Below are 16,969 nucleotides of genomic sequence, written 5' to 3'. Positions count from 1 at the left end.
TATTTCATTGGCCCTCTAAGTCTTGAATCTGTGGTCCAGTGAATTAATTTTAATTTCATTACTTCATTCTTGTCTTTTACTAGGTTGTGAACTCAGTGATTGGCCCAGGAGTAATTTCTGGTGCATTAAACTATAGTGAAAATAAAATAATATGGACTGTAAGACTTGTCGGGTCGACCCTTACGGCTAATTTTCCCATACTGTAAATTTAGTTTTCCTACAGCTGCGAGACCATAATCATTACGTATAGATTTCTCATCCATGGTGCTGGTGGCTTTAATCCTGAGTTTGCACCACTTCGGAACATGTCACACCCAGATCTGAATTTAGAGAAAACATTTGAATGTGTGCTATCTGCCCCGATTGATTTTTAACAGATTCAACTAGACGAAGTTGACCGTCGTTCGTCACTTTGAAATGATACTATTCTCTAATTGATAATATAGCTGCGCTAATATTTGTGCTGCAAACAATACTTGAACTAATGATACTTGAATTAGTAAATATGAGAAGGGCTCTGGAAAGAAGGGAGAGATAGGTGTATGAATATGAACATAAAATGGAGATGTATGAAAAAAAAACCGGCTTCAATATTTATGTACAAAAAATTTGTTCATTTTATTTGGTACTGTTGGCAATCATACGCATTCACTCAGATTCGGTTACATTCCATTATTATAATTCGAATGACACTTAACTAAGCTTACATAAATCATAACGCACAATTATTTACAAATAAATTACAAATCATTAACAGTGGATAAAACATAACATCAGTCTCATAGGAACATTCAAAGTAGTTACAATGAACAAATTGGTAAATGAAAGATGACTTAGATGCGCAGTGAGGAGATTCGGCAGTCGTGAGGGACTCGATAGAAGTTTAGGTGTTTAGTCGACCTCCTCGACGGTCGGCCCCGAGTTCCGTCCTCCGGCTTGCCTGAACTGCGCACCGCAGTCTTGAGGGCCGGCAGGTCCAGCGCTGTTCTGGTGAAGCTTGGCCATCACCGCGGAGCATTGTTTCTGAAGCGCCTCGAGCTTGTGCTGGTACTCGTCCTTCTCGGCGAGGGTGTTGTTGTCGAGCCAGCGGAGCGTCTCCTCGCAGAGTCCGCTTACCTTATCCCTGTCCTCCTGGGGGAGCTTCGCCCCGTGCTCCTGCAAGGCCTGCTTGACGTTGAACAGGTAGCTCTCGAGTTGGTTTCGAGCGGCGACCCTTTCGCGTTGCTCGTGGTCCTGCTCCTTGTACCGCTCAGCCTCCGCGAGCATCCGGTCGATTTCCTCGCGGGACAGCCGACCCTTGTCGTTTGTGATTCTCACGTCGCTGCTGCGACCGCTCGCCGTGTCTTTGGCGGTCACGTGAAGGATCCCGTTGGCGTCGAGGTCGAAGGTCACCTCGATCTTGGGTACGCCGCGAGGTGCCGGGGCGATTCCGCTCAGCTCAAATCGCCCGAGCAAGTTGTTGTCCTTGGTCATCGCCCGCTCACCCTCGAACACCTGGATCGAGACCCCGGGTTGGTTGTCCGCGTAGGTGGTAAAGGTCTGCGTCTGTTTGCAAGGGATGCGAGCGTTGCGCTCGATGATGTTGGTCATGACGCCGCCGGCGGTCTCGATGCCGAGAGAGAGCGGGGCCACGTCGACGAGGAGCACGTCCTGGAGGCTGGAGCTGGCGTTTCCATCCCCGCTGAGGATGGCCGCCTGAACGGCGGCTCCGTAGGCCACCGCCTCGTCGGGATTTATGGAGAGGTTCAGCTGTTTGCCGCAGAAGAAGTTCTGCAGAAGCGATTGGATCTTCGGGATTCGCGTCGAACCCCCGACGAGGACTATGTCGTGAATCGCCCGCTTGTCCATCTTCGCGTCGGCCAGCGCCTTCTCGACCGGGGCGAGGGTGCCGCGGAATAGGTCGGCGCAGAGCTCCTCGAAACGCGCCCGGGACACCTTCGTGTAGAAGTCGATGCCGTCGAAGAGGGCGTCGATCTCGATGCTGGCTTCGGTGCTCGACGAGAGCGTGCGCTTCGCCCGCTCGGCCGCTGTACGCAATCTGCGGAGCGCGCGCGGGTTCATCCTCATGTTCTTCTTGTACTTCCGCTCGAACTCGGCCGCGAAGTGCTCGACCAGCCTCGAGTCGAAGTCCTCGCCGCCGAGGTGGGTGTCGCCGGCGGTCGCTTTCACCTCGAACAACGAACCCTCGTCTATCGACAGGATCGAGACGTCGAAGGTTCCGCCCCCGAGATCGAATATCAGGACGTTTCGCTCGCCCTTGAGGTTCTTGTCGAGGCCGTAGGCGAGGGCCGCGGCCGTCGGCTCGTTGATGATCCTCAGAACGTTGATGCCGGCTATGGCGCCGGCGTCCTTTGTCGCCTGTCTCTGCGAGTCGTTGAAGTAGGCCGGGACGGTGATCACCGCGTCCTTGACCGACTGGCCCAAGTACGCCTCGGCCGTCTCCTTCATCTTCGTCAGCACCATCGAGCTGATCTCCTCCGGGTTGAACCGTTTCGTCTCGCCGCGGAACTCGACCGCGATCTTCGGTTTGCCCCCTTCCTCGACGACGCGGAACGGCCAGTGCTTCATGTCTGCCTGGATCTTGGGGTCGTCGAATCGCCGGCCGATCAACCGCTTCGCGTCGAACACCGTGTTGCTCGGGTTCATCGCGACTTGGTTCTTGGCCGCGTCTCCGATCAGCCGCTCCGTGTCCGTGAACGCCACGTAACTCGGCGTTGTTCTGTTTCCTTGGTCGTTGGCGATGATCTCGACTTTACCCTGCTGCCACACTCCGACGCACGAGTACGTCGTTCCCAAATCAATTCCGATTGCTGGCATCTTCGCTTCTTTTACGTCTGCGTATAAACCGTTATGCTTTTCACCAAACAACTTCGCGTTCTTGATTGCTTCGAATAACTTGCTTTCAACTGTCGCGTGTTTCGCTTTGATGCGTTTCGTTTCGCTTGCGTTTGAATACTGCCGGGCTCTGCGTGTCGCCGCCTATTTATACTCCCGCCAGTATTTCCCGAGTCGCCGCGAACGTTCTAGCAAATGCCAGGCTGCCGATACGCTCGCCTCGTTCGTTGTCATGGATACGGCGCTACACTGCGCCACGTGACATCTACAGGCTGCCATCGGCGCGTGGAACGTTCGATGCTCGAAACTTCCATTCATCAATTCTGTTCAACTGTTCAATTAGAACATACAGGCCGGAATGCATATTTCCATCAGTGAGTGGTAAGTTCCAGAAGCTCAATGTTCTGGAAATACATTCATCTGCGGGCTTACGAGCGCCTAGAAAGTTTCGCGAATCGACGAATGAGTGGGTAACGGTTCATAGCGAGTTACAGAACCGCCCTACTGATTTTCAGATTTTCGAAAAGCGTCCGGACAACACCGCTGCTACGTTAGTGGGCCAAATCAAGAGAAGACACGGAAGAACCATCGCGACGCGATGGAAGTTTCGAGCATCGAACGTTCCACGCGCCGATGACAGCCTGTAGATGTCACGTGGCGCAGTGTAGCGCCGTATCCATGACAACGAACGAGGCGAGCGTATCGGCAGCCTGGCATTTGCTAGAACGTTCGCGGCGACTCGGGAAATACTGGCGGGAGTATAAATAGGCGGCGACACGCAGAGCCCGGCAGTATTCAAACGCACGCGAAACGAAACGCATCAAAGCGAAACACGCGACAGTTGAAAGCAAGTTATTCGAAGCAATCAAGAACGCGAAGTTGTTTGGTGAAAAGCATAACGGTTTATACGCAGACGTAAAAGAAGCGAAGATGCCAGCAATCGGAATTGATTTGGGAACGACGTACTCGTGCGTCGGAGTGTGGCAGCAGGGTAAAGTCGAGATCATCGCCAACGACCAAGGAAACAGAACAACGCCGAGTTACGTGGCGTTCACGGACACGGAGCGGCTGATCGGAGACGCGGCCAAGAACCAAGTCGCGATGAACCCGAGCAACACGGTGTTCGACGCGAAGCGGTTGATCGGCCGGCGATTCGACGACCCCAAGATCCAGGCAGACATGAAGCACTGGCCGTTCCGCGTCGTCGAGGAAGGGGGCAAACCGAAGATCGCGGTCGAGTTCCGCGGCGAGACGAAACGGTTCAACCCGGAGGAGATCAGCTCGATGGTGCTGACGAAGATGAAGGAGACGGCCGAGGCGTACTTGGGCCAGTCGGTCAAGGACGCGGTGATCACCGTCCCGGCCTACTTCAACGACTCGCAGAGACAGGCGACAAAGGACGCCGGCGCCATAGCCGGCATCAACGTTCTGAGGATCATCAACGAGCCGACGGCCGCGGCCCTCGCCTACGGCCTCGACAAGAACCTCAAGGGCGAGCGAAACGTCCTGATATTCGATCTCGGGGGCGGAACCTTCGACGTCTCGATCCTGTCGATAGACGAGGGTTCGTTGTTCGAGGTGAAAGCGACCGCCGGCGACACCCACCTCGGCGGCGAGGACTTCGACTCGAGGCTGGTCGAGCACTTCGCGGCCGAGTTCGAGCGGAAGTACAAGAAGAACATGAGGATGAACCCGCGCGCGCTCCGCAGATTGCGTACAGCGGCCGAGCGGGCGAAGCGCACGCTCTCGTCGAGCACCGAAGCCAGCATCGAGATCGACGCCCTCTTCGACGGCATCGACTTCTACACGAAGGTGTCCCGGGCGCGTTTCGAGGAGCTCTGCGCCGACCTATTCCGCGGCACCCTCGCCCCGGTCGAGAAGGCGCTGGCCGACGCGAAGATGGACAAGCGGGCGATTCACGACATAGTCCTCGTCGGGGGTTCGACGCGAATCCCGAAGATCCAATCGCTTCTGCAGAACTTCTTCTGCGGCAAACAGCTGAACCTCTCCATAAATCCCGACGAGGCGGTGGCCTACGGAGCCGCCGTTCAGGCGGCCATCCTCAGCGGGGATGGAAACGCCAGCTCCAGCCTCCAGGACGTGCTCCTCGTCGACGTGGCCCCGCTCTCTCTCGGCATCGAGACCGCCGGCGGCGTCATGACCAACATCATCGAGCGCAACGCTCGCATCCCTTGCAAACAGACGCAGACCTTTACCACCTACGCGGACAACCAACCCGGGGTCTCGATCCAGGTGTTCGAGGGTGAGCGGGCGATGACCAAGGACAACAACTTGCTCGGGCGATTTGAGCTGAGCGGAATCGCCCCGGCACCTCGCGGCGTACCCAAGATCGAGGTGACCTTCGACTTCGACGCCAACGGGATCCTTCACGTGACCGCCAAAGACACGGCGAGCGGTCGCAGCAGCGACGTGAGAATCACAAACGACAAGGGTCGGCTGTCCCGCGAGGAAATCGACCGGATGCTCGCGGAGGCTGAGCGGTACAAGGAGCAGGACCACGAGCAACGCGAAAGGGTCGCCGCTCGAAACCAACTCGAGAGCTACCTGTTCAACGTCAAGCAGGCCTTGCAGGAGCACGGGGCGAAGCTCCCCCAGGAGGACAGGGATAAGGTAAGCGGACTCTGCGAGGAGACGCTCCGCTGGCTCGACAACAACACCCTCGCCGAGAAGGACGAGTACCAGCACAAGCTCGAGGCGCTTCAGAAACAATGCTCCGCGGTGATGGCCAAGCTTCACCAGAACAGCGCTGGACCTGCCGGCCCTCAAGACTGCGGTGCGCAGTTCAGGCAAGCCGGAGGACGGAACTCGGGGCCGACCGTCGAGGAGGTCGACTAAACACCTAAACTTTTATCGAGTCCCTCACGACTGCCGAATCTCCTCACTGCGCATCTAAGTCATCTTTCATTTACCAATTTGTTCATTGTAACTACTTTGAATGTTCCTATGAGACTGATGTTATGTTTTATCCACTGTTAATGATTTGTAATTTATTTGTAAATAATGTGAGTATCAGGTTCATACATATATAAGTTTTGTCTAAGTCGTTCAGATTATTCAAATGGATGTTACTGAACCGAATGAATGTACAAGCATTAGTTAGAGTAACCACAAAATAATAAAGAATTTTTGTAGTAAATTCTTCATTTTTCAATCAAACTTTCCCTCATCATCCGATCTTGTAAACGCATCGGTGTTAACATGTATAATGAGTTATCAAGTGATGACTTGGAATTATTTTCAAATGAATAACAATTTCCATAAAGCAGACAATGATGAAATAAATTCTGTTAGTGTGACTATTCATCGGTGAAAAAGAAATTGTAAACTTATAATTTTGCACTTCTGATAACAATCCTTGATCAAATGTACCGAAGTATATTACTAAAACTTTAATTTCCCAACAAGATTACAGTATATGGTGTTAAAATAAATTTTACTTTACCACAATTCTAAAGTAGTTCGTCCTTTGAGTCGCACAATTGGCAGCAGTTTAGCGAACACGTAATTGTACTTCCTACCCTGTGCAAATGACGGTTGTTTTGTGCAGCGATCACCAGAATGCACAACCTAACCTAACCTAACCTCTTATGTCCGATATAAATCCAAAATACGTGACCAGTGTTTGTATATTTACGGATAAAAATTATCATTCGGTCTTAGAATCGAACAACGGTAACTTATATTGTTGAAGAATGAAGAGTTATCTGATATTCTTGGGTTCAGTTTGTTTGTCACTGTCACTTGGTGCCAATGTCAATGACGGTACGAAGAGAAAATTACAAATTGGCATAAAAAAACGAGTGGACAAATGTAAAGTCAAATCGAAAAAGGGGGATACTTTGTCCGTGCATTATGTGGTATGCTTTTTTTACCCGGAGTTATTGTGAAAATTCTACAACGATTATACAATCATGGAGTAAAATCAGTGATACAATCATTCAATATTTTTTTTTCGAAAATCTGGCCAAAAGTTAGGAAACTTTATTTGCAGAATTATTTGCGTCATGTTACAAATTCAAACATTTTGTTTTTCACTACCGAAGATTTATAAAATATTTCGGGAACGAAAGCACTATTAATTTCTTATGATTTCAGGGAACATTGGAAGATGGTACAGAAATTGACAGTAGTTATATTTATGGTGAACCCTTGCCGGTGACTTTAGGCTATCGGCAAGTCATCAAAGGATGGGAACAAGGTCTCATGGGGTACTTACAATTTTAATTTTTCCCAACTTCCAGAGCGTCATGTTATTTTATATCCTAGAATCTCCTTTTTTATATCATGCCTTGTTAATTAAAGGCATATTCATTCAGCGAATATTTTAGACATATAATTTTCCGGCATATTTCTCAGCTTTAGTTACTGAACTTTGCTTTATTTTTTGCAACATTTGTGATTTCGTTAAATTTGAATATATCAAAGAGGATCGTATACTGTTTAATCAATTTTTTTTTAGAATGTGTGAAGGAGAAAAGAGAAAACTTGTAATACCACCAGATCTGGCTTATGGAACACCTGGCGCATTACCAAAAGTACCTCCAAATGCAACTGTTATATTTATAATAGAACTCATAAAACTTGTGCCAAAAGAAGAACTGGAAGAAGTTGATGACGTTGTTATTCGAGACGAACTTTAATACTTCTTACTAACTGGTCAAAATATTTTTATCTGATATCGAATAAATTTATATTTCGTTGACATGCATTTTCTTTTCACTGAGTGCCCTAAAAACATTCACAGTTCAAAACTTAAAAAAACGCAAATTAAGTTGATCACAGATTATCAAAAATATGTTTATTTCTCATTATTAGAGGTATTTGATTTGCAAAAAAAATGTACACATGTAAGTACAATTGTCTAGGAACGATAAATTAATGAATCACATTGAATTGGTCGTATCTTCGAAATTATGCTGTATAAGATCGATATGGACTATACTGAAAAATTATTAGTACTATACTATCTTCAGACATAACGTGTGTGTGAACAACTTAATATCGTATAGCCAGACACACTGTTTGGATTTGATATTCGTAGAAAAATCACATGGTAATTGCGTCAGTACTTTGCGAGCCGCCCTTACGTAGGAATATTAAACAAATTATTTAAAGTCATTCTAACTCAACAAACAACATACTTAATCTACATATACAAATATTTAGTTAGCGACTGTTTCAACGTTATAAATAATCAAACTGCTCCCTTTCATTGTTTGTATTCATTATATTATTTAGCAATATGCTTAACACTGTATTTTTGAACCCGCAATCCATGTTGCTTAAATGCACCCTGTACGTTTAGCTAAATCTGAATTTCAATGCTGAAGACCAGTTCTGGAAAAGTAATTGCATTAAATATTTTATTTGGCGATTTCGATATGATGCGTGTTTGAAAAAAAGTGAAATCAATGAAATGATGATACACTGAATACTCAATATTAAAAAATTGGTGATCGACAATTTCTTTTAGATTCATCGATGCCAGAAACGGACAAATAATATGCAGTCATTATTAGGGTACGCAAAAAGGCAACCTGAATCAGGAACAAGATATTAGCAAGCTTACTTTTTCTGAAATCCAAATGAGCTGAGCAGACATTGTTGTCCTTGTTCTACTTGAGACTTTCTTTTCACAGGTTGAAATTTTTTATTTACACTTCTGGTCCGAGGTAGACGATTCTGAAATTATGTATACTCATTGTTAGAATTTAGAAAATTTTGAACAACACACACATTAAGGTTTGAAGATACCGTTTTAGCAGCTCCTTGCATTGCCCTCAGAGTTCCATTATTTTGGCTGTTCAAAACACCAATCGACAGCAATGCTGTGGAGCTATTTACTTTGGTGTTTTTCCATTGCAGTAAATTGGGCTTCGTATAATTTGGCTGGAGATCTTTTAAACCATTTGCAATACTTGAATTTCGCGTATTCACAGGTAAAATAATATCCCTGTCAGTATAAACTATGTCTAAAGAATTTACACCTGAAGTTGATTCCTCTTCTGCTACAGGTAAGGCACCATGCATCTCAGTTACTGTTTCTTCGTACGTCGACTCAGATATGCACGACTCTTGTATGACTGCATGATTCTGTGATGTTTCCATTCTATCTTCAACAGCAGGAATTCTTCTTTCATTTTTAATATCTAATTCTTTACACTCTAATTGTTGATCATCTGTTCTGGAAAGCAGATAATTGTCATATTCTAATGCTTCTGCCGTGTGTGCCTTAGAGTCAGCGGATTGGTACAGGCCATAGCACTTTTCCGTTGCGGGATAGTTAGCTGTTGCACAATTTTTGAAATTTGGTAGCTTGGGTAAATCAGTAGTTTGTGCAAAAAATTTACTCTCTGTTAAAATATTATTGTCTACCACAGTCGGGCGAAATCTAGCCAAGTTTCGAAATTTAGAACGGTTCTTGCCTTTATCCAAAAGGCTAGGAGAAATCTCTAGAGACTTAGTGGTCTTTGCAAACGGATTTGCCCTCCTGACTAATATTGGGGACTTTTCTCTCTCCTCTAAACCAGACGTATCTAGTTGGAGATTAGATACATCAACATCACTACATGAACGTTTGTTACTCTCAGATTTGTTTCTTGTATATAATTTAATCATTTCTTCCTGTTCCATCTCGTTAACTTCTAAAATCAAATTAGGTTTATTAGTTCATGCTTTGCCAAATAAAATTCTTTAATTTTTTTCAATACCTCTGACATAAGCTAATGCTGAAGTTCATCATGCCAAACTAACGTAAAAAAATAAAGATATAATTTGTGTCATTATTTGTTGCCAATGGTGATAACAGAGAGTGTCACTACGAAAATGAAGTTAGTGATTACACTTTGGAATTATTTTGCCACTATTTCTTTCCATTGTAAATTACGATCTGGCTGGCGTTGAACATATTATAAAGGTAGCGAATAAACTCCCTGTACATGACATTCTCTTTGCACGTTTTTTGTGTCATTTACAACAATTTCCAACAAATGTTCAGTAAGTGAAATAACCTGATTTTTCAAACCATGATTAAATGATTGAAGTAAAAATAAAAAGAAAATACCTTCATAACTGCGCTTAGGTGACGTTAACGGTAGTGCAATGTCAGATGTTTTAAGAATAGTAACTTTGCCGAATGTATCAGGCCATAATGTTGTCTGCTTGTCTTCTTTTGGTGGTTTTTTATTGATTTTAAAATCTGTATTCCAAATGCTATCATGTTTTACTACTGTTGCAGCTTTCCAAGAATTGGTTCTTGTTATACTCTGGAAGAAGTGTAAAGTATAATAAATGAAGTTTGTTAAATATGCTTTTGTAGCGTAAAGAAATGAGTATTATATACAAGAATTTTGTGGAGCTATATAAGAGAGCGTATTTGGTTGAAATCAACATTGATGTGCTATGAATGCAAGTAGATTTGGTTTTTTCATTCACCTTCCCAGATGCATAAGTGTCAGGATCGTAATCGTGGATCTTCTTTAGAGACATGGGATCGTAATTGCCGATAGCTAACTGCCAAGCTAGATCATCAGGCATTTCTTTGCCTGCATAATGCAATTGTTCTGGAGTGACATCAGTTGTAGGGGGAGTGAGGCGTACTTGCTTTCTCTTGAAAGGGCAAAATACTAATTGGTGTTTAAATGTAACATCTGCTCGGAGAAATGCATCCCTATACTCAATGGAAACATCTAGGGATTTCATATTAAGGTATGAGGACAACCTCGTAAGCGCCTGCAAATAAAAATCCGTGGAAAAAACACAATACAAAACAGTGAATACCATTTAAAAAAAAGAATACCCATTTCAAACTTGCAACTTTATAATACAAAGTGAAGTATTCAATATTAAATTAGATGATGTTGAATACATTGAGAACAATTGCAGAGTACCTTATGCATGTCTGTTTCAGCGGTCTTGTTAATGAACTTGCATGCCTTGACCAGGCCAATGCCTGGCAGCGAGGGCAAATAATCGCAACCTGATAGAATACACATATAGCGGAATTTGTCCATGCTAAAGTGCTCGGACCGCACACCCATTGCTAAATGAAACCGATCTTGTTCGACAAGTACACCATTACCTGCGACATCCATCTTAAAGAATATCTGCAGTGTGGAGTAATTTGTATTAGTAACACATTGGTGCAGTTGATATGACGATCTACCTGGCATATTTAACCACTAAACATTAAAAATAAAAATTGTAGCGGCTGGTGTGGGATTTTAAGATATATAGCAGTGATGCGCCACTATTGGAATTAGAGTTGCAATTTTTCAATTTTAAGTAATTGCCAACTTTGATTAGTAAGGTAATCAGATGAAAATACCAAAAATTTCAACATTTGTCTGGCGTGATTCACCTTTTTGCAACCAAATAATGTAAGGTCACTATCTTCTGTAATAATAACATCTGCTATGCCAGAAATGTTTAAATACGCTAGCTGAGAATCTGCTTCATATGGTGCTACAATGCAATCAATGTTGCGTTCATGGCATGCTTTGATGAGATTCAATGCCATTTCATGCGATATGTCAATTGACCGTCTTAAAAGATTTTTTCCATCTGCCACTTGACCAAGGCGTATTAATTCAGCAGCTTTTTTACGGTTCTTGTCTCTCAGTCTGAAAAAATATTCATTTCAATGAATTGTATAAGGCAAGTGACAGTGTAATATTTCTGATAAGTTTAATTGATTATTCTTCTATGGTTTATTGACGTTATTTTTCAATACATTGGAAACAACATGAATCTTAATTTTACAAGGTTCAAACTGCATTTGATAGTAGTAAACAATAAGTCAAGTTTCATGGACTTATATATTAATACTCACTCTCTTCTCTTAGATTCTGTATCTTTTTTTGCAGGCAAATGACATCCATCAAATACTAGTATTGGTTTAATGTTATTGCCAAGCAGCATATTAACAAACCTCATACAATATGTAACATACCTAGAATAAAAATGAGTAAGTTTGAATATTTACTTAATCCACAGATTGTCAGATTTTAGATAATTTACAAATTCATTCTATTCAACATATGTTATTTGAAAACAAATGCAGAACAATGTTTCAAGGACTGACAAAATACAACAGACTGCGACTGATTTTGCTAGTATTACTTGAAATACAAGTAGAGACCGGAAAATTCAGCATGCAGGATATTTCATCTCTCCATAGCCATTTCAGACAACATACAGGACGAGTGTTGCTGGTTCGAAATCAATTTAATGGCCTTCGAACACAGTTTCAAATAGTTTTAAGGATGTATCCGGATGATATGTAAAATACTGTGAGTCTATAATAATCAATCCTTATGTTATGATAGGTCCGTGTTCAATTCTATTGGCTGAACATGGATATTTCACAGAATAGATATAATTTTATTCCGAGCAAGAAAGAATAAGAATATCTTACGCATCCGTGGGTTGTCCGAGAGCCAATTTTTCGGCACATGAAAAGGCTCCTTTGTGAAGCCAGCAATAAGTGTCAATAGCTACCGTCCCTCCGGCAAATTGACTGATATTGCCCTTCGTCGATGCTTTCTCCAAAAACGGGAGTAAACCAGTAATCCCCATTGTGTCCACTTACAATTAGCCAAAAACAAAATTGACAATATATGGCTCGCCAGATTTATATACATGTATGAGGGGCACAGTTAGAGATTGATATTATTCATGTAAGTACATTATTCTTGTAAGAGAACACAAAAATCCCACGCCGCAGCAGCGGACTCCATGATATCTGTCAGAACTGGCCAACGTTGTAACTAAACCCACAACTGTTCTAGCCTTCCAATGATTTTTGGCGCGAATTAGAGCCATACAATGTGCGATTATCGATTGCGTTCACTATAAACCCTAAGAAACTAAATTCTCATTAGGTGTTAAATGAAAATCAGGTTAGATTTCATCATTTGAAACAACCAAGGATCAATAAACACTTATTATAGACGGAAAGTATTGTTTAAAAGTATTTTGCATCTATTTGAACGGGCAAATGCAATTTTCGGCAAAGTAATCTGTCATACAGTTTTTCGTTGCCGACCGTTCTAAGTTGCCTAACATGGACAAGAATTACAAATAACGTCAGACGCCTCGAAAATCAGGGATAACTAAGAAAAGTGCGTACTGTCACCACTAGCAGTGCAAAAACTGTGGTAGTTGACGATTCTGGGTGGCAAACTTTGCCTTTTCTAAAAAAATATTGAATTCTACAGTTAATATTCAACAATGGCAGTGACCAGAAGGGCGTCGCACGCTGGTAGCTGGTATACGGATTCTGGTGAGAAAATCCTGAATATACGTTAATTTCAATCATCTATAACGGCCAAATGATTCCTTGAGAATATCATCTAGTTGTGTTTATAACCTTTGTTTGAGGTCATCAACCCATTAAAAAATTACAAAATTCATTATGTACGGCGCAATATACTTGATTCTCTCTGCACTTCTCTTTCGTACTCTTCATTGTTTGCCACAATATTTCATTTACCTTGTGATTTATTAATCAGTACAAATAGTTCCTCTGAGGTTTATTGCAATCAGATTGGTAATAATGTTAAAGGCGAAATACAGCTTTGTTGCTTTGCTGGAAAAGTAAAAATATCGTGGGCTCATACATCAAAAGCAAAATGAACATGAATACAGCTAAATGTTTTAATTATTTACAGGCACTGAGCTGAATAAGCAATTGGGCAGCTGGTTGAATGCTGCAGATTTGACCCATGGACCAGCCAGAGCAATTATCGCCCCGTTAGTAATAATTACAATCATTACAATCATTATGTAAGTGTGGCGTTTGACAAAAAGATTTAAACAAAACTTTACAGTCATGCAGGCTATTCCTACTGCGGAGCATGCGCTGGATTCGCTTATCGGCAAATCAGTCCTGTCGTTGTGTAAGTATAAGCAAAAGAAATGTAAAACCATACATTACCCTCAAAAACTAAATGATAAGTTTTGTTAACATTTTATAAACTATATTCTTGCACATTATGTTTTGTATCCTCTGAGACACTGATATCCTGATAATTTTTTTTACAAGTAGGGAAAATTCCTAATTTCAATTATAATGAAATTTCTATTGCGCAGCCGCAGGATATTTATTTTAGGGCCGTCCCACCATGTGAGGTTGGCAGGATGTGCTCTCTCCTCTGCATCTGTTTATCGAACACCTCTGTATGATCTACATATAGATCAACAAGGTGAATATTATTGTTTTGGAATTTAACAGCGTCATAATCAAGTGCATAGTAGCAAGTTTCAACTTTTACTAATTCAATATTTTTTTATGAGCCCAAAATTTATTCATTTATTTAAAATATTGTGTTGAATGGTTATCTCCCGATAAGATCTTTTCAAAAATTCTTATTCAATGACAGGTATTGCCATATTTATACATAATAATAATATCAACTGTAGGACACGCTTATTCAATACGTAAAAACATCTGTGGACAACTGGAAAGTTATGCTGTACTCTTATATCATATTCTTAATTTCATTAATTTGTAACCGATAGTCAGAGAGTTGATATCAGTTAAACTTTTTTTTCTTGTTGTTGGAAAAACTTTTAAACAGATGTAGTATATTTTTGCAGCAGCATTGCACTACCATGGAAATTCTCTGTTACACTGTCAGTATGCATGGCTTGTATTTAATTTTTAACTTTTAAATAGTTCTGTCTTACAGTTTACAGAGAACTAGAAGAAACTAATCAATTTGAATGGATGGATATGAACACCGACGAGGATGAACATAGCATCGAGATGCATTTACCTTACATTGCCAAAGTTATGGAGGAGTACGTGTTTTGTATACTTATATTTTGAATCCTATTCTAAGGGAATAAATATGCGATTACTTATTGGTATATTCTTAAATGTTGATAATAATTTTTTTAAATTAATTACGTTGATAATATTTCAGCTTCAAGGACTCCTTTACTATAATTCCAATTTTAGTAGGATCCTTAAACCCAGATAGAGAAGCTGCTTACGGAAATCTACTTGCCCCTTATTTGGCTGATCCACAAAGCTTATTTATTATATCATCTGACTTCTGCCATTGGGGTCAGCGTTTTCGTTATACTTACTATGATCGTTCGTGTGGACCCATTCATAGATCCATCCAAAATCTCGATAAAATGGTAAGTACATCTACTGACTTCGATACAACTGATGGATCATAAATTCACTCCAAAGAGCAACAATTTTTTGAACTGTATTTTTTTGTTTCTTGTTTTGCAATAGGTTTTCGTATATAAAGTACTTGTCAAATTTAATGTAAACACTACAGGTCGTCTGATTCATTTAATTGTGAATATGTCATTATCCACAGGGTATGGACATAATTGAAACATTAAATCCACCTGCTTTTACCGATTATCTTAAAAAATATGGAAATACTATATGTGGAAGACATCCAATTGGAGTGCTTTTGCAGGTAAATAGTTAGAACAGTTATTCTTATTGCAATTCTAAACTTATGTCGATGAAGTTAAAATTCATAGTGAAACTTACACAATTCAGTCCTAACAATAAGTTCTTTCAAAAAATTCAATTTGAGTTCGAACCATAGTGAAGCAACACCATTTGAAAATCAAGACTTATGCATAAATTATGAAACACACTTCAGATTGTATAATTGCGTTTCAAGTTTGTGATGTGTAGTCATTGATAATAGTTAAAATACGTGAACTTTTACGGCGTTTGTAAAGATTGACTATATCATCATTCTAACGTGCAGCGTAAGATAGATACTGGATATCTACCGATTTTTTCACTCTAAATTTTTTTGTTTTAGGCTATCAGCAGTTTAAGAAGTAATACTAATGGCCAAAAGATGAACCTTAAGTTCCTGAAATATGCTCAAAGCAGTCAATGTAATAATATGAGTGATAGTTCTGTTAGTTATGCCAGTGCTGCGTTGTTACTTGAGTGATGTGATACTATCTGAGGTTTATGCGAATTGCAAGGTACTCATATGAAATTGAAAAATTATTTACTAATTGATAGCAGTGTATGTAGTAACGTTACAGCGAACACAGTGTATACTGTGATCAGACTTGAATGTTATAATTATCTATCATGCAGTTGACTGAAATTCAGAAGGTATTTGTTCTCATTTTAAGCCAAGAATATATAGTGGAGATTGTGGATTAAAAAACTTATTCTTTTCATATAGCAACAACGTAAATTATTCAAATGAGGTAAATTCAACGAGGCTCACTGATGTGTTTTGAGCTTGCATTTGAAGTATTTTCAACTTGACATATGTCATAGAAAGGTTAACTTTTTGGTCTTAATTTTCTTTTTTACATCCTAAAATAAAATAAATGTGGACATAGCTTACTTACTAAATAATTTAATGGCTGATTTCTAATTTATAGTTAAGGGCTATGTACACACATGTAACAATATGCATACATACGACCTTGCTGGACAATTACTATATAAAAATTTTCTATTTTGGTAATATTATCATTACTCTATATGTATTTATTCCGGTAATTTTGTTACAAAAATGAATTTTCTGCCAATATTGTGTAAAATCTTAATTTGGCTTACTACTTACATTGCTGACTCTCCTTTAAATTCCTAGAAAATTTCGTTCGTATGCGTGTTTAATTAATAGTTACATGCTTGACTTATTTTCAGTTGTAGAGCAGGTTTCTAATCAGTACGTTATAAATTAATGATATATTATATTTTGCAAGCTACTTACATATTTACCAGTCAGTACAGATGTAAAAGACGTGCAATACTATGATATTTCTCACAATCTGTGTTGGATTCTAATAAATTGCTTGTCTTGTGTATTACTCACTTTTCGCATTGTTAAATTGAGAATTAACAAGGTAGATGTGGTCCTCTTATATGCTTTGTCACAATGAACGTGGGTAATTGTTGTTAGTACCCTGGTACTAATTAAAGTCAATATATTGTAAAGTTTATATCTTGTTAATATTTTTAATCAAGCAACCTCTAATAGTTAAAATGTGTGTATTTTGATTTACCACAGATTTGAATACATTAAATTGTTACACCAATATATGAAAAGTGGGTGTATAACTTAATTGAATGAGTTGCACCATACAAAGATGCATTAATGTA

At 41.0% G+C, this 16,969-nt stretch overlaps 5 protein-coding genes across 12 annotated transcripts; 3 read left to right on the top strand and 2 right to left on the bottom strand.

Annotated features, from left to right (window-relative positions):
• Nucleotides 1-593: 593 nt before the first annotated feature.
• On the bottom strand, nt 594-3,086 carry LOC124293854 (heat shock protein 70 B2-like). Its single transcript, XM_046736492.1, has one exon. It carries the CDS (start codon nt 2,815-2,817, stop codon nt 892-894), a length of 1,926 nt encoding a protein of 641 aa, XP_046592448.1. The 5' UTR covers nt 2,818-3,086; the 3' UTR covers nt 594-891.
• Nucleotides 3,087-3,444: 358 nt separating this feature from the next.
• LOC107222059 (heat shock protein 70 B2-like) lies at nt 3,445-5,992 on the top strand. The gene has a single exon (XM_015661270.2). It carries the CDS (start codon nt 3,766-3,768, stop codon nt 5,689-5,691), a length of 1,926 nt encoding a protein of 641 aa, XP_015516756.2. The 5' UTR covers nt 3,445-3,765; the 3' UTR covers nt 5,692-5,992.
• Nucleotides 5,993-6,117: 125 nt separating this feature from the next.
• LOC107220551 (peptidyl-prolyl cis-trans isomerase FKBP2) lies at nt 6,118-7,558 on the top strand. Its single transcript, XM_015659199.2, has 3 exons — nt 6,118-6,713; nt 6,952-7,064; nt 7,316-7,558. Exons 1-3 carry the CDS (start codon nt 6,549-6,551, stop codon nt 7,494-7,496), a joined length of 459 nt encoding a protein of 152 aa, XP_015514685.1. The 5' UTR covers nt 6,118-6,548; the 3' UTR covers nt 7,497-7,558.
• Nucleotides 7,559-7,639: 81 nt separating this feature from the next.
• Nucleotides 7,640-12,751, bottom strand: LOC107220572 (exonuclease 1). 5 transcript variants are annotated; one of them, XM_015659228.2, is made up of 10 exons: nt 12,272-12,751; nt 11,687-11,806; nt 11,216-11,477; nt 10,746-10,961; nt 10,291-10,587; nt 9,920-10,121; nt 8,844-9,500; nt 8,611-8,753; nt 8,426-8,538; nt 7,640-8,193 (listed from the first exon to the last, which is right to left on the bottom strand). In XM_015659228.2, exons 1-10 carry the CDS (start codon nt 12,430-12,432, stop codon nt 8,175-8,177), a joined length of 2,190 nt encoding a protein of 729 aa, XP_015514714.1. In that variant the 5' UTR covers nt 12,433-12,751; the 3' UTR covers nt 7,640-8,174. The 5 variants fall into 5 exon arrangements, with proteins under 5 accessions (XP_015514714.1, XP_046592445.1, XP_046592446.1 ...); XM_046736489.1 differs by having other exon boundaries at nt 8,611-9,500; nt 12,272-12,440; nt 12,542-12,749; XM_046736490.1 differs by adding an exon at nt 11,977-12,152 and having other exon boundaries at nt 8,611-9,500; nt 12,272-12,394.
• A 72-nt stretch (nt 12,752-12,823) lies between these two features.
• Nucleotides 12,824-16,681, top strand: LOC107220571 (protein MEMO1). Of its 4 annotated transcripts, XM_046736502.1 has the most exons (9): nt 12,824-12,977; nt 13,074-13,138; nt 13,527-13,608; nt 13,686-13,754; nt 13,948-14,060; nt 14,547-14,658; nt 14,784-15,003; nt 15,195-15,299; nt 15,660-16,681. In XM_046736502.1, the coding sequence occupies exons 2-9, from the start codon at nt 13,087-13,089 to the stop codon at nt 15,795-15,797; spliced, it is 891 nt and encodes a 296-aa protein (XP_046592458.1). In that variant the 5' UTR covers nt 12,824-12,977; nt 13,074-13,086; the 3' UTR covers nt 15,798-16,681. The 4 variants fall into 4 exon arrangements, with proteins under 4 accessions (XP_046592458.1, XP_015514712.1, XP_046592459.1 ...); XM_015659226.2 differs by lacking the exon at nt 12,824-12,977 and having other exon boundaries at nt 12,984-13,138; XM_046736503.1 differs by lacking the exon at nt 12,824-12,977 and having other exon boundaries at nt 12,997-13,138; nt 13,694-13,754.
• Nucleotides 16,682-16,969: the final 288 nt, after the last annotated feature.

This window comes from Neodiprion lecontei, chromosome 4 (genome assembly GCF_021901455.1).
Source record: "Neodiprion lecontei isolate iyNeoLeco1 chromosome 4, iyNeoLeco1.1, whole genome shotgun sequence".
Classification (NCBI taxonomy): domain Eukaryota; kingdom Metazoa; phylum Arthropoda; class Insecta; order Hymenoptera; family Diprionidae; genus Neodiprion; species Neodiprion lecontei.
Note: the sequence above shows the minus strand (reverse complement) of the source record. Positions and strands in the feature narration are given on the sequence as shown.